At 37.0% G+C, this 16,333-nt stretch overlaps 1 protein-coding gene across 10 annotated transcripts in view; it reads left to right on the forward strand.

Moving 5' to 3' along the window:
* Mbs (Myosin binding subunit) overlaps positions 1-16,333 on the forward strand; it is a 58,627-nt gene that overhangs the window by 12,590 nt on the left and 29,704 nt on the right. For 8 of the 10 annotated variants that reach the window (XM_073074719.1, XM_073074720.1, XM_073074722.1 and 5 more), the window contains exons 2-8: positions 4,211-4,341; positions 8,025-8,143; positions 9,667-9,815; positions 12,224-12,379; positions 13,835-14,021; positions 14,618-14,779; positions 15,842-15,920. In XM_073074719.1, coding sequence (XP_072930820.1) covers positions 4,211-4,341; positions 8,025-8,143; positions 9,667-9,815; positions 12,224-12,379; positions 13,835-14,021; positions 14,618-14,779; positions 15,842-15,920 — 983 coding nt within the window. The remainder of the gene's footprint in view (positions 1-4,210; positions 4,342-8,024; positions 8,144-9,666; positions 9,816-12,223; positions 12,380-13,834; positions 14,022-14,617; positions 14,780-15,841; positions 15,921-16,333) is intronic. The other 2 variants (XM_073074726.1, XM_073074729.1) reach the window with 1 other exon arrangement.

The raw sequence follows: 16,333 nt of genomic DNA on the forward strand, positions 1-16,333 counted from the left end.
TCTTTGTAATCATTGGCATACTGCGGTGTTTACATCATTCTCCTCCAGGGCCGCATTGATCATTTTATCGATTGCCATACATTTTTATATTTGTGCCGGTTTCGTAGCGCATCTGAAACGCCGTGTGTGTCCTATTTATAAAGCACAGATTAGATAAATGGATAGAAGTGAAAATAACACAACACTATATTTTAATAGGATAAAAGTTTTAGGTTACCAGTTTTGTATATATATATATATATCTTTTATATATATATATATATATATATATATATATATATATATATATATATATATATATATTTATGTGTAGAGTTTTGTTCAGGTTTCGTTACTAATTAAGCTTCATTTTAATAATATAGTAGTTGGTCTCTCACGCCGGTGTTCACGGTTCGAGTTCAGGCCTAAGAAATACATCGTGAGGAAATGTATATTCCTGAGAGTTCTTTATAATGTTTTTGAAGGTGTAGAGAGTCTGTACACACGTGGTTGGCCGACATACTGTTCTATGGCTTGGTCTTCCTCATTGAGACAAAACATCCGTGAATCTGAAGAACACTAGGTTAATGATGATAATGCATCGGCCATGGACGCTTGTTTTCGTTATTTATTACGCTCTCTAAGTCGCGTGGTATTCCAAAGTAAACTGAGCGGGGACAGTGTGTCAATTACCTATTGCGTAAGATTTATAATTATTGTCGGATAGCGTTTGGGATAGCACTTTGTCTTGCTTTTATCGAGGTGTAAATGGGCGCGTCTGGCTCTAGTCTGCGACGTGACGATTTGTCACACACTCACACAGCGATCCCTAAATCTGTGTTGTCTTCTTATTTTCTTGTCTCTTATGTTTTTGTCGCGTTCACAATATTCATTTAGCTTGTCTCAGTTTTATTAGTTTTCAAATGGATAGCAGTGATTATATCACAATATCGTAAATTACATGGATCACAATGTGACCGTCTGTCGGTCGAATCTGCTTTTGCCATCGTGAACTGAGTTATTATTTTGGCAGCGTGTGATTGCGGATGCGTTTTGTCTTCGCTATATGCCGTGTGTTGTTTTATACCAGTATTTATAGTGCATGATACACATCTCATTAGTTAGATAGTCCGAAAAATTAGGTCGTTGACTTCTCAAACTTCTATTGTCCAATTATGCCGTCGTGTGGGCACATTGCGTATGAATTTCTTAAACTCTGAAAGTTTACTTATACATTTCATTAAATACACTAAAGTAAAAAAAACAAATTTACTAGTTTCACACGATGTAAATGTTTGATTGCAATATACTTCCAGTTACCCTATTTTTCATCATCACTAACGTCTTAACATCCGCGACCCAAAATGTAGCAACCGGTCGCCGGCTAAAAACGTACACGCCCCAATTATTGCCCTAATGCCTTAACACACTGTCTAGATTCGGATTTTAATGCTGTCATTGACCGACCTATATATTTTTTGAAGGAATGATATATTGCCGAATGACAGAGAAACGTGTAAATTTAGAACTGGACGAGAAATTTTTTTCGAGGTCAAGTGAGACAGCGGAGAGATTCGTTGATATAAGTTACGTCATAGGCTGCACACGCGCCATGAATGTTTTATTTTAGTGTTAATTGTGGACATAGGAGCGAGGCTGACTGACATAAACTGTGTTGCCAACCAATTTATGTTTAGCCGATAACCGCCGATAGGTTGCCTTGCCACAGTCCGGTATAAAAAATAATATATCTATTCATGTTTATCTACTTCTTAATTAGAATAATTAAAGAAGCTTATTCAGTAAGTGTCAAAGGAAAAATATCTGATGACGGAAACTACTCGTATTATAGTAGGTAAAAGTAATTAATATTAATACTCGTACTCGCAAAAAGTGGAGCCTGTATTACAATGCACATTGATAAAATGAACTTTTCATATTTAAATGACTGCTACAACGTACTTTTATATACCGTTCCTTACACATCCGGTCCTTTTGATAATGCTGCGAGTAATGTGACAATGCTTGCTGTCCAATGTCGACGCTGGCAGTAATTTTACAACTATACCATCCAATTACTCATCGGCTTAACCGTGTAATCACTTAGTACTTACCATAATGAACCGGGCATTGGACAATTCACCATACAGCTTTGTAAGTAATGTTTCGCGTCGTGTAACACACATCAATAGCTATAATTGCGAACATTAACAAAGTAGTTCACCGCACCCTGAGCCGACGAATGTCACGCAGCAAGCCTGGCTAAATACAACCTAGACCCTTTCCACAGTGTAGGGGTAAATATTTTCATTTGCTAACACTAACTGCCACGTCTGCAATCCTATTTAAAAACCTTTGTTTGTATTTTATGCAGCTGAAACGTTCCCAGCTAAAGCGAATGTTTTAGATTTCACTAAAATAACAATTTGTATGCACTTGAAAAACGAAAAGCGAGCGCAATATTGAGCTGAGGGGGGTCTCGTAACTTGGCGCATTTCAAAGGGTATCATGCATATATTTATCGCAGGGCATGACGGTATCCACGTTACAGAGCCTTTTGTCGGCTGATGACCTTTACATAGATTGGTTATTCAAACGAGATGCTATCAAACTGTTATGACGTGGCCACATCTAGCGTGAAATTAGCCGCTGATAATAATGAACGTGCTTCGTTGTCGAACCGGTTCCTGTATTATCATTAGCCGACTGTATACAGCATTGCTGGTACCGATGTTATGTTCCGTTTTATTTATGTAAACCCCAGGTAAACAATACATTGAACGAGCTCGATAGTTTTGAATTTAGTTCATTTTTTGACAACGATTATATTGAAGTAACGATGTAATTAAAAATGGTATTATTAAAATTAAATAACTTGGTCAAATATGCATTGGAATATAGCAAAATAGTAATGTTTACTGTGCGGCTCTCGAGTCGTCGTGCGCTGGCGATCGTGGCACTGACCCTGCAATGGTTCCGTACTGTTGCACAATTCATTTAAAACACTATTGAAATGTATGCTAGTTTGTATCTGAAGCACTGATGTTATTTGATTGCTGCAATTGCAGTATTAATTGTACTCGCTCCACAGATTGATTGCAATCGCGAAATTTTATTTTATCTGCGTCGAGTTGCAATGCAAGCCTAAATTGCACAGCTTCTGTAACTATGACGTGTGTATTCTTATATTGAGCTCAGCGAATAATTTAGTGGTTGCTGTGTTATTCATACCATAGAATTTACCAATAGCATTTGTTGCGTTTCCAGCCAAACATTATATTGACGTGCACGTGTACTATATGCAGTACAGAAATAATCATAATGTTACATTTCACATTGGTTGGTTCGTAGACGCTTTAATAAAGTTTAATGGAACGACAGCTATGAAACATTTATATGCTCATTGACGTTGTTGTAAATAATTCTTCATATATGAATTGTTTTTTTATTATATCTCATTATTTCTTGCTTTTCTAATATTGTAGCGAGTTATGTACCTGCAGTTGTTTAAACTTGAATCGAACCAGAAAACAATTATCGAAATATCCTATCGTTGTTTATGATGTCTGTGACGTGATGTGTGTGTGCAGTTTATACTCCTTTTTAAATATTATCTATTCTTATAAACAAAGTATTTTCCATGGAAAGTCATGCCTTGCCAGCACTGAAACGATTTAAAAGTTATTCAAAGTTATTGATGTCTAAATATACCTTTTATGTCATAATACTTTCATTCTGCGCTCGCGCCTTGAAATTCAAATCTTTCTCTGTAAAATTATGCTCTCACGATAGCGTTTATAGTTAAAACGGATGAAACCAGATGTGGCTCAGTACCTAATTAACCACAAATCTCATGGGTTATAAAATGGTACGGGACAGAGCTGAATAAATTGCCTGAAAGATATTTAAACCTCCCGAAGGTCACCGGCGAGGCTACTTCTATTTAATCAATAGACGAATTTTCGATTTGATTTACACACGTCACATGGCCGGATGGCGTTTCTCTATCACAATACTCGTAGTAGTATACATAAAATTAAATTAACCGAAATCCTTTTGAACTTATAGCCCCATTATCACAAACACATTGTTCTAGGCCAACATCGTAGGCTAGCCGAACTATTTTAACATGATGGTCTCCCTTTTCAAGATAAAACTTCATCAAGAAACGGCACTTATATTATGATGAAAAACAATGGTTGTAATATATTTGCGTAACTGCTTCTTTCAGGCATGTATAGATGACAATCTGGACATGGTGGAGTTCCTAGTGGGTCACGGCGCGGACGTGAACCGCGGCGACAACGAAGGCTGGACCCCCCTGCACGCTACGGCTTCGTGCGGTTTCCTCAGCATAGCCAGGTAAAATTAGAGTCAATTTCCATAACTCGTCTAATTCGGCGAAACTGAAATTGCACACGTTACTACGTACGGTGCGCTGTAACATCTGAAATGACACCTATAAATGTTAATCACCTGATGGTCACTTTAATGGCCACGATTCAGTCTTCTAGTGAATACGACACGAATACTTACCACTAGAGGCCGAGTGAAATTTCGGTTTCGTCCGAGTATTCGGTCTCGGCCAGAAATTGGCCGTAGCTTTCGGCTCAGGCGAAAATACGTTCGTGAACTCTGTCTGCGTTCGGTTGTACCTACTTGTTTGCATCGCTGGCGTTTCATGTCCACTTTACCTTAAGTTTCAGTACGCCAACGAGCCGCATCAAAAAATTAATATGATTATTTTATTTCATTTACTGATTAAAAAGCATACATTAATAGCGGTAACTGGTTCATGTAGTCTTTTATAAGAATGTGTATCTTTTATTTATATTGTAGAGGTCTAAGATCTCAATTTAGGACGACCTTCACCGAGCTGGTTAATGGATGATCAAAATGATTTTTATATATAATTCGTTCACTGATTAGGTTAATAGACAAATTATATACCAATCGAATTATATACCAACGAACCGAGTATGAACCCTATAGAATATCCAAACGTTAGAATGACTATTTTTTCCTGTTACAATTTTTACGTAGGCCAACTTGCTTATCTGCTTATACCTGCTATCCAAAAAGCCGAAATAATATTTTTCCTATTTGTTAATTGGAACGCACTAATCGAAATAACAATAAAATTAATGTAATAAGTGTTGATAAAGGTTAAACTGTTAACATGGTTAATGACGTAATTATTGAATGAGTCAAATCTTAATGTATTATACTAGGTAACACATAAGCCTATGTGTTACATAATACGGCCGTAAATAAGAGGCAATAGTCAATCTACTCAATTTTTACTTACCAAAGATCGAAATTTGACAATTCGTAGTAGGAAGAGAAACTGGCAATTGTTTTGTCCGACAACAATCGATCGTTATACATACAATTTATAGATTGATTATTTATTAATAACGGGCATAGGCAAAAATGCTAATCTTCAATTTTGTTGGCTTTAATCAATATAGAAAAGTGGTCCTTAATGTTTTTTTCCGAAGCGGATACTATATCGATCCGGTTTTAAGTGACTGTGTAGAGGGAAGAGCTCTATTTATCCAGTGCCAGCGTCCCACATCAGGAAGTGGTAACTCTACCGTGTACTTACCTAACACGTACTTTAAGGTTGAAGTTATACGATATCTTCCTATACATAAGCCAATATTTTCTCGTTTATCACGTGTTGCAACATCATTTTGTGATGTATGTGGAAGGAAGGAGTAATAAAGATGCACGAATTAATTTTGAAAAATGAAAAGTGGAGACGATAAATTGTCATTTTTGATCATAGCATACTATTATCAACAACAGCCTTGAACATAAGAAATTAAAACAATAATTTCACTGATAAATACATGCATTGATTAAAAATAATATGAGAAATATATAAATAGACTTTTTAGTATAAATAAACGATAGGGATTATGACAATGTTATTCAAAGGCTGTTCATCTGTTATCTAGGCTGTATAAAAATAGCTCAATTAATCAACAGCTTTGAGAGATATCTTAATGACATATCCAAACAGTACTCTCGGTATGAGTTTTTACGTTTTTACAAAAATTACCGTTTTTGTATTTTAAACAAATAACGTATTACCCATACACTTCCAATCAGTTCTTATACAGTCCTCTGGGGGCGTTGATTGGAAATGTATGGGTAAATAGGTAAACAAATACAAAAGCAGTCATTTACTGGGTACATTTAAGGGTACTGAAGTCCAATTGTTATCGAACACTCGCCGTATGATTTTGAATTGTTAATGGCTATATAAGTTCGCGTTAGATTTTTAATGATATACATGCGGTGGTAGTTGTACCGTCACAATTGAAACACGGAGAATTGCCTAAGGTACGGTTCTCCAAGAACAATCATATCATACGATCCTGGGGTTACCAACAAAAACAATATACAAGATTTTCATATAATTACGTTATGAGACAATTGTGATATGACACACGTGCATAATAATTTCTATTTAGTACATATTATGACACGGGTTTTGACGTCGTGTCCGATATACGGCTGATGATAATTTATTACTGTAAACAACGACTGACTCACTTTGACCCGGTAGGTACGAGGGAGTTCCTGCGACTGGACCTATTCATTGTATTTTGTTAATTGTTACAGTATGATAATTCTATGTCGACGCACCGTTGTTTAATACGTTATGTATCACTCAATACTCGATGCGTCATTTATGTCCAATTCTGAGACTCAAAAAGAACGCCTTGTGGAATACTGTTGTAGGATACAACGTGCGCTTGTGTAACTTAGAAGTAACAAATTTCATGAATAAGATTATTTTACATAATTTAATGCTTTTGCCTGATGGGATGCACACACGATGGGATCCCGTTCAAATTCCATTTCAAAACGGAGCCCTATTCTAAGCCTCCGCTGTCGATCTGTCCCAGAGCTCTATATCTGGAACCGAACTTGTCATTTTTCATAGTATGTATTACGATGACCGCTATAATAAGAAATACTAAAAATAAAAAAAAAATCTTGAAAAGAAATTGGGGTCCCGGTACAGGAAACTACTATTTCTCGGCGTTTTTCGCTCGTGATCCATAACAGCTACTCTGTTAAAATGTTCATAACTTCTGTGGCTGCTATGATAACAAATACTAGTAAATAAAACATAATTTTAGCGGTACAGATTCTTTCATGTGCGCGTTCGACCCGCACTTGTCCAATTATTATTATTATACCACGTAAATGTATAGAATTTGACATGTTTTGGTCGAGGACCTAAGTCATGTATTGTTATGAACAAGTCTACTGAAATAACCCCCGAATTTTCTGGACTAATATTTGAGTTGCAGACATGATGCTGTATATTTATTTCGAGCTGCTATTAATCGTTATCCAAGTCTAAAGATTTATATGTACGTCTCGACATAAAACCTATTATTAGTACACGTTGTTGAAATGTTCGAATTAGTTGTTTTAGTCAGTGGCGGTAATTAGGCCACAGGTTCAGTTTACTCGTTTTTATATTTAACTGTGATCCAAATTATCTATGCTTTTAAATATGTATTAGTATTACGGGTCTTGTAAAAATATGCTTATAAGTGACTAGCTGACCCGGCAATCTTTGTACAGTCTCAAAATCTATTTATCAAATTTATTTCATACAAAATATAGCCTATGTTACTCGTGGATAAAGTAGCTTTCGAATGGTGACAGAATTTTAAAAAATAGTTTTTGAGCATATTCATTACAACCAAGCAAACAAACAAAGTTTTCCTCTTTATACTATTAGTATAGAAAAGGGGACTATACAACTTATAATATGCACATTGCAAATCGAATACTTTTGTTATGTTTGAAGGTTTTCCAAACATTATTTCGCAAAGTTAATAAAAAAATGTGTTAGGTATAGAATGTATATTTTTATAATCTGAAATAAATATTATCTTTGGAAAGTAAATTATCATGTTTCCAAATAAATGTATGTATTATCTTGCTGTAGGCCTTACACCTGCAGAATTCAGAGAGATGTTAGTTATAAATAAAGATGTATAAATTATTTTCAGATATCTTCTGGAAAACGGCGCTGATGTAGCGGCAGTGAACTATGATGGAGAACTACCAGTTGACATTGCAGAAAGCTATGATATGGAAGAGATGCTGCAGAAGGCCATTGATGAAAAAGGTTAGTGAATCATATTTTTAAGAAGAAGCGTTAGCAGAACTTCTTGATAGGACGACAAATAAGATTTATAACATTGTGAATATAATACTAGAACCTCATAAATAATAACTCGATTTAAAATAATACTTTAGATGAATCCGATCTAAAGTCTGTCGGTGTTTTATGTAGTTTTGGCGTTGGTATGACCAGCATCCATGTCCATGGTCTATCATCAGATGAGCTGAATGTAGTATTGTTTAGGAAGTTACACAAGTATACTAAATTTCGGTTAATTAAAAAGCAGTAGTTAAAAATGTTTCAAGATCTTAGGGAGCTTGTAATTATAATAATATTTGCATAATACATATAAGGGAATGTTTAAGGAGTTATTTAATTGGGATTCAAATACCGATTGTTGGAGCAATCCAATGTAGCTGTACCATTTCTTTTATAAATATTAGAAAATTTCAAGACTCAATGTATCACTGATTAGATTGAACGTGCACTTGCAATATGTTCAATTTGCTCGATTGTGGAGCTCATTATTGTCGATGAAACGAAATGATTACTGTATACGCGACTGCTGTTTGAGTTAACTGATTGATTTGTCGCTGGCGTCGTAATGACAGTCTTAAGGTTAGAACGCAATTCGAGAATATTTTAGAAACAGTTTCCAGTACGTCGAATGCAAAAAAGCGGCTACTGTCTATTGTCTATTGAAATCATGTAACGTCCAAACTTTCTTGAAACAAATAAATTTCGGCCTACTACTTATAAGATAACAATATTAGCACTCAGGACTCGCAGCGCAAATGTGGCCAACGGTTTTGAGTAGGACCCCTTTTTTATATGAGGTTGATAGTCTATGAGGTGGACTGTATGATCGTTGCTATATATATATATATATATATATATATATATATTATGCATATAAACTCAGATTATTTTACGCTATACTTTTTATCATATTAATATTGAAATACTGTGCCATGGTATATCTTTTCTACTTATTGGGTTGAAATTACTTCAGACAGCGTGGTGCAGTGTGTAAGCACTCCATATAGTCTTATTGGACGTTATCACTAGCTATCTGTCAACCGCAAATAGTTTGACAAGTGCGGCCTCGCCTTTATATCTTGTATAACGAAACGAACACACGAGCATAGTGGACTTAGATCTGATATATTGTCGCTACAATTGACACAACTGACTCTAGAATGTCAATTAAATATTGATTGTATGTATGTTCTTTTTCCGTAAAAGTGGGCTACCTGACGTGATCATTTTGAAGGTAGTCCTTCGTCGTTCGAGTCTAATGAACTCATTCCCGTGATAACATGATCACGGGGCAAAGCGTTACTGTGTTCTGGTTTGAAAAGTGTGGTGAGAGGTTTGTGGCCGATCTCAAGTAGGATCAATCTGGATTCTTTGATTATATTGGCTGTGTTGCCACTTTTTATCGTGTGGCTTGCATGGTTGTGCGCATTTAATGGACGATATCACATATTTAGAATATTCAATAATTTGTTATCCTAATATTCCAGGCATTGACTGCGAAAAGTCTCGTAACGCGGAGGTGGACACATTGATGAGTGACGCGAGGGCCTGGGCGGCTAACGGCTACGTCGAGGTTCGGGATCCGAAGACTGGAGGCACTCCCTTACACGTGGCCGCAGCGAAGGGCTATATAGACGTAAGATATGCATTGCCATTCTATAAACCTGATAAATTGACCCTGTAGGATTTGAATAACAAGTAGTTGTGGTTAGTTAGTTGCAAGCCGCACTTAATCAAAGAAAATTGCCCGACGATTTCTTACAGCTTATCGGATTAACATACTTATGTCCCGGTAGTAAACTCAAAGTAAAGGACGCATTGGCGTCATTTTTAATATTAATATAAAATTGATACATTTTTGTGTACCGTACGAAAAAACAAATAATGCCACCCTTATATGGCGGACGGACACAAGCGAAACATTCGTGCATCTTCGTCATTCGTCCGTCCGTTTGTCACAGCCAATTTGCTCCGAAAATACAGGACCAAATGAGTAGAACTCATATAATTTTCCGTGATCCAAAGGCCAAAGTATAACGTAACAAGTTACTTCTAGAGGGCGAATTAAAAAATGTAAAGAAAAAGTTTTGCAATCATTATCAAGTGGCATATCAAATAAAAAGGCAAGGGGTCTAAGTAATATAAGATTCTCCAATTGCGATGAAGTATCCAACAAAAAACTTAGAGAAGATTATGGACAATTTTGTATCATGTAACATTTTGTGTCAGACATTAATATAAATATTATTATCACAGGATCTTATCCAATAATTATGGCTTAACTTAAATTGCCTTAAGAACTAACGGTAACTGTGTACTAGTCTTTAAGTAATTTGCACTTGAATAGCTTGATGTATGTATCAAGGACCCCTGTTGCTAGTGGAACCCATTCCACTGAAGGTGCAATAAATATGTAATAATCCTCGTGACATTGATTAAGGGACTCATTCTTCACAATCTTACAAAGTTATTTAATTCAGGTGGCTGCTATTGTGCGATATTCCACTGTGGATAATATTATTTATAGCTATGTTGTATTTTGAATTGCGCATTTTTATTATTAGATGTATCTATTTTTGTATTGATGTCACTAAAACCAATAAGCAAGGTAACATACGAATAACGTTAAGGCATCGCTGACTGTTAACGACTGGCGGCGACAATTAACGACAATGGGCCGCGTTCAGTGGCGTTCGTTGGTTGGTTGCGATCGTCGGTGGTCACAAATGGTCTTCAATGATCGACGACACAATATGCAATACCACAATATTGAAGGTAGAAACATTTGTAGTTCGGCTCCGGCGGCACCACGGCACCTATTTCTACCTCATAACAGCAGTGCTAAGCGCTGCTGTGTCCTGGTTTGAAAGTGAGGTAAGGAAGAGATACTTTTCCGATTCCTTCCAGTTTACCCTTCAGAACTAGGGTAGGAATGTCTAATCCTATCTGGGATTGATTACAGATGTCCATGGGCGGAAGTAGCCACTTACCATCTGGTGGAGAGCATGATCGTCTGTTGTTATATTATAAATAAAAAAAATGCAATATGTCGTTAGTCCTTGGCGTAAGCCGATGAAAGTACGCCGCCATCGCCGATTGCCATCAGCGATTGCCGATTGCCGTCGTTCGTATATTAGTGCCCTAATTGGTAGGGGCGTAAGTCAAATAACGTAGGTGAGACATGACACGATTTTCCTTATCATATTTTAAGATTCGTAACACTGTTACGAACTATCGCGACACTTGATGATGTATTGTGTTACACTATGACTGAAACGTCTTCAGGGGATATGGTAATACTGAGATCCACGGATTCCTTATAATATTATATTTCATACTCCACGTATAGTTTTCCTTTAAGGCAATGTATAAATTGAATAAGACGTTATGTTTAGGAGTAACATAATTAATCAATTTTAAGTAATGCAATCGGTTTGCTAAATTGCGTTACAGATTATGGAGGGACGGCATTTTATTTGGGATTTCATTGCCAGTTCTTACTTACTGTGTCTGTATGTATTGATAGGATTCGTATTTCGTCTTGAATATAAATACTTAATTGTGTTAGAAATTATTACACTATATTTACAATTAAGACGTTTACTCTACATGTCAGTGTCTGAAAGTAATACTACAAAGTGTTAATTCAGTCTCATGCACATTTTACTGAATATATAAAAACTACTGTAATATCACAATCTCTATGTAAATATAATATTTCTACTATTGTGTGAATACAAGTTGTCTCATTTCAATTGCAAAAAAAATTACCAAATTTATATAAAAACTGGCTGACCCGGCAAACGTTGTGTTGCCATATAAATAAAAAAATGTTAAGGGTGCACAACCCTTATCACTTAGGGGGATTAAAAATGGATAGAAGCCGATTCACAGATCTACTGAATATGCATATAAAATTTGGTGAAAATCGGTAACGCCGTTTCGGAGGAGAACGACAACTAACATTGTGACACGAGAATTTTATATATAAGAAGATTATATATTTTATGACATGTTTAACGTAGTTCCTCACTATTTGCGCAGGTGGCGAAAATGCTCCTAGAGGACTGTAACGCGGAGCCAGACTGCGTGGACTACGAGGGCTGGACTCCGCTGCACGCCGCCGCGCTCTGGGGGCAGAAGGAGGCGGCCGCGTTGCTGCTGAAGTACGGCGCTGATCCCAATCTGAAGAACTACTCGGTGAGTGTGGTAAACGGTTGAGAAATATGGGCACAGAATGAGCAGAGTTGGATCAAGACTTTGCTGTCTGTTCGTCTGCCACAGGGCCCATCTCTATAACCGTAATCTATCTAATTCAAGTGTATCGTACGTACACCCTGTACATACGATACACTTGAAATTTTCATAGAATATGTATAATAATGGCCGCTATATCAACAAATACTAAAAATAAAGAAGGTTAAAAATAAATAGGGGTCGCCATACAAGTAAAGTATTTTTTTGTCGTTTTTCGCTTCATTCATTGAACCGCAAAAGACAGACGGTTAAAACTTTCATAATATATTTAATTAATTGTAGGCTATAATAAGAAATGCTAAAAATATATATATAAATAAAAAATCTGTGGTATGGAACCCTCCGTGTGCGACTTCGACTTGCATGTGGTCAATTATTATTTTTTATAATATAGGAGTAGCAGACGAGCAAGCCGTCCACCTGATGGTAAGTGGCTGTCGCCCATAGACATCTGTAATCAACCCCAGATAAGTAAACTCATCATATCCGAGGTTGGCCACAGATGCACCGCTACCCCTGAGGTCTAAGCTGACATGCCTCGGAAAAGTATTTCTCCCTTATCACACCGTTACTACTGCTGTACCTCTTTCTAGCGAAGAGTAGTACTGCCGATTCGGTGGAAGGGTGTAGATGCCAGCTATGTTACATTTGAGGCGAATATCAACCGAATATTTCCAAGCCAGTTATAGTAGATTTCTGCTATTCTTTATCTGACTCATAATTTGAAGTATCATATCTACAGATACCGATATTTTCGCTTCATTTAAAGTGATTTACAATGCCTCAGTGAGGCTTATCCAATGGGATGCAAGTTATGATAGGTTATAGCATATTTTTGTAGAACTGATGTTTCTGATTTTAAGTGGTCACTCACGCGCATATGTATGTGTTATTGAATCCATATGGAACAAGTTACTTTACTAAGTTACTATTATCGCTTTTGTGTATTAAGGCGAAATGTTACGAAAATGTGACTCCCCTTATCAAAATGTTAAATCATGTGTCCTGTACAGTGAATTCTACTCACTTTAAAGACATATCCTTTACGCTGAGCCGGCGATGTTTCTAGGTTACATACCTAAGTACTCATTAGAATCTTGCTTTGTTAACACCGAGTCTAACACCCGTTACCAAGTATCGTAGAAATTTTGTCCACTTAATTTGGTCACATCTGTAGTCTGGCAAGACAGTATTATATTTTATTTCTTCGGAATGTTTTAATATTAGCAAGACCCACATAGATGAACCTTGACGCCTTAAAAAGTTTTGATATTTGAAGCAATCAAAACAGGAAACGCAACGAAATAGGTTGACTATATTGAAGTGTCTGGTTCAACGCTACCTCTATTGCCAAACGATACTAAAGCTATAACAGTTATAATGCCATCAATATTTCAGGGCCAGACATGCATGGACTTAGTGGATCCGACCATATCGAGCTGGTTGGCCGAGGCGTCGCTGAAGGCGCCTCGCCGCGTCAACAACAACAACAATAACAACAACAAAGCCAAGCGCAGCCCGCCGCGCCACGACGTCAAGCGTATTGAACTGCAGATCACCGGACAGACGGACAACGTTGTGAATGGTCAGTATGTTACATATACAGCAATGGTCCGTGTGGCTGTGTCGTATATTGTCTATAACAATGCCTATACGCTCACGTTTCGATTACCATTGTAACCACGCACAGAAGTGCAGATACGCTATAAATAGAAATGTAAAATCGAGTAAATTTTTGAAGACAGTATCTGAAATTGCGAAGAAGCCAAAGCTGTAGTCAAAATGTAAGATATACGTCATATGTAAGATATATAAATATGCTCTGGAAGGTGTACTTTTTTTAACTTAAATTATTAATATTTCGTAAAAGCAACGATTAGGGTTCCTTTCAGAAATGTGCAAGACAATTACGCTAAAAATGTTTGTCAAATTTAACAATTTGAATTGGTGGTTTTGAAACACATCCGTTGCTTAGGCACCTCGCACGTCTCTGGTGGAAAGGCTCTTTCAAATGGCCAATGTGCCGTGAACCATTCATAATAAAAACTACAGTTTCTTTACTATTGTTACAATAGTATAAAATATTAATATGTCTGCACGAAGTTAGTCAAAGTTAGCGTATCTGTGCCAATGTGGTGCACGCCTCGCATACCATTGTTTGACATGACCGCGATCACACAGACAAGCCGCCGCCGGCGACTGAGTTCATAACGGAGGGCAAACCGCCCAAGGGCAGAGCGCCGTCGCCGGAGAGCACCGAGCCTGCGGAGAACGTGGCCAACGACGAGGCGCCGTCGTGGCGCAGATCCGCCTCATTCCGGAATAGACAACCGGAACCACCTCGTGAGTTGCTACACTATACACCCGGCTACGCATTACGTGGTAGAACTACACCTTCTGCCTTAAAACAGCAGTGCTAACTGCTGCTGTTTAGGTTTGAAGGTGTGGTAAGGTACACTCATATAAGGTGTTCCAACTCAGCCCTTAAAGGTAGTTATCTATCTAGGTCGACCTGAAGAAATACTTGTTCTGTCTAGGGTTGATTATGGATGTCCATTTTTCTGTGTTATAAAAAACAAATGGGAGCACCGATCCCGCAGAAAACGTGGCCAATGAGGCGCCGTCGTGGCACAGATCCGCTTCATTCAGGAATAGACAACCGGAACCACCTCGTGAGTTGCAACACTATTCACACAGTTAGGCATTAGGCGGTATAACTTCGACGTTCCAGATACATCGCCTCACCTATTTCTGCTTTTAAATAGTAGTGTTAAGCGCTGCTGTTCAGGTTTGAAAGTGTGGTTCATATGATGTGTTCTTACTTAGTATTTAAGGGTAGTCTTGGTTGGATATCCATTCATCTGTAATATAAAAAAGATATGAGAATAAAGGCATAGACCACCCTGGTCAAATGTCCAAACCACAGCTTTTTCTTCACGATGTTATCCTTCATCGTTAAAGCATGCGATGTGCACACATATGACTTCGGAAAAAAACAAAAGCCAGCATGAATTTGTAAAAGTAAATACTGCACTTCGTTTGTAATAATTATTTGCTTTACAGGAGCATTGCCTGCATGATAACATGCATGAGCATAAGCATAAGGTCATAGTGTTACAATCTAGCTTCATAAAGTGTACAAATAAAGCTCGCACTGAGGAGTGACACTCTTGATACAGGGAATTCTAGTGAGGTGCTATGGATGTGGAAAACCTCTTATTATTCAGTTGTATTGTGACAATTTTGTTGTAGATTACAAAAACTTTTCTAGCTTAACTATTTGGCACAACTTTTTACTCGAATCTATGACGTAATTTTCAAAACAATATTAATTGGAGTGTCATATTACATTGGAAAAGTGGCAAAAGAACCTGTTGTAATATTTATATGTTTTTCGTTTTCCAGGTGAAAACAAACCGGCTAACAATAACGTTGACAATGACACAATACTCAGAAGGACCCACAGCTTCGAGAACGACAAGACGTGAGTTATAATGGCACGAACATTATGTCTATCCCCCTCTTTACATTCCTATGAGAAGTATTGTAAAGTCAGTGATTATAATGGGCATGTGACTTCTACGAAATTTACTAAAACATCAACTTCGTAAAATCATTGAATGCTATTTATTGTGTTTAGTGCTGGCATAATAGTACAAAATATTGGGACTTTAAGTGAAGGATAGTTATTCGGTGTCTGATTTCGTTATAAAGTTTTGCTTATATTGTTTTCCTTAAATGTCTATGGTGCTCTTTGTGCTAAAAGAACAAAATATTATGCTAGCATTATTCAAAGTTAAATGCAGTAAAATTAATATCTTAAAATTAATGCTACATTTTGAAAACATGCCATTGAAGCCGATCAAGACTTCTTAACGAGTAACAATGTGCTAACTT

This window comes from Epargyreus clarus, unplaced genomic scaffold (assembly GCF_041222505.1).
Source record: "Epargyreus clarus isolate Ecla_fem2 unplaced genomic scaffold, WU_Ecla_fem_2.2 ptg000007l, whole genome shotgun sequence".
NCBI classification, from domain to species: domain Eukaryota; kingdom Metazoa; phylum Arthropoda; class Insecta; order Lepidoptera; family Hesperiidae; genus Epargyreus; species Epargyreus clarus.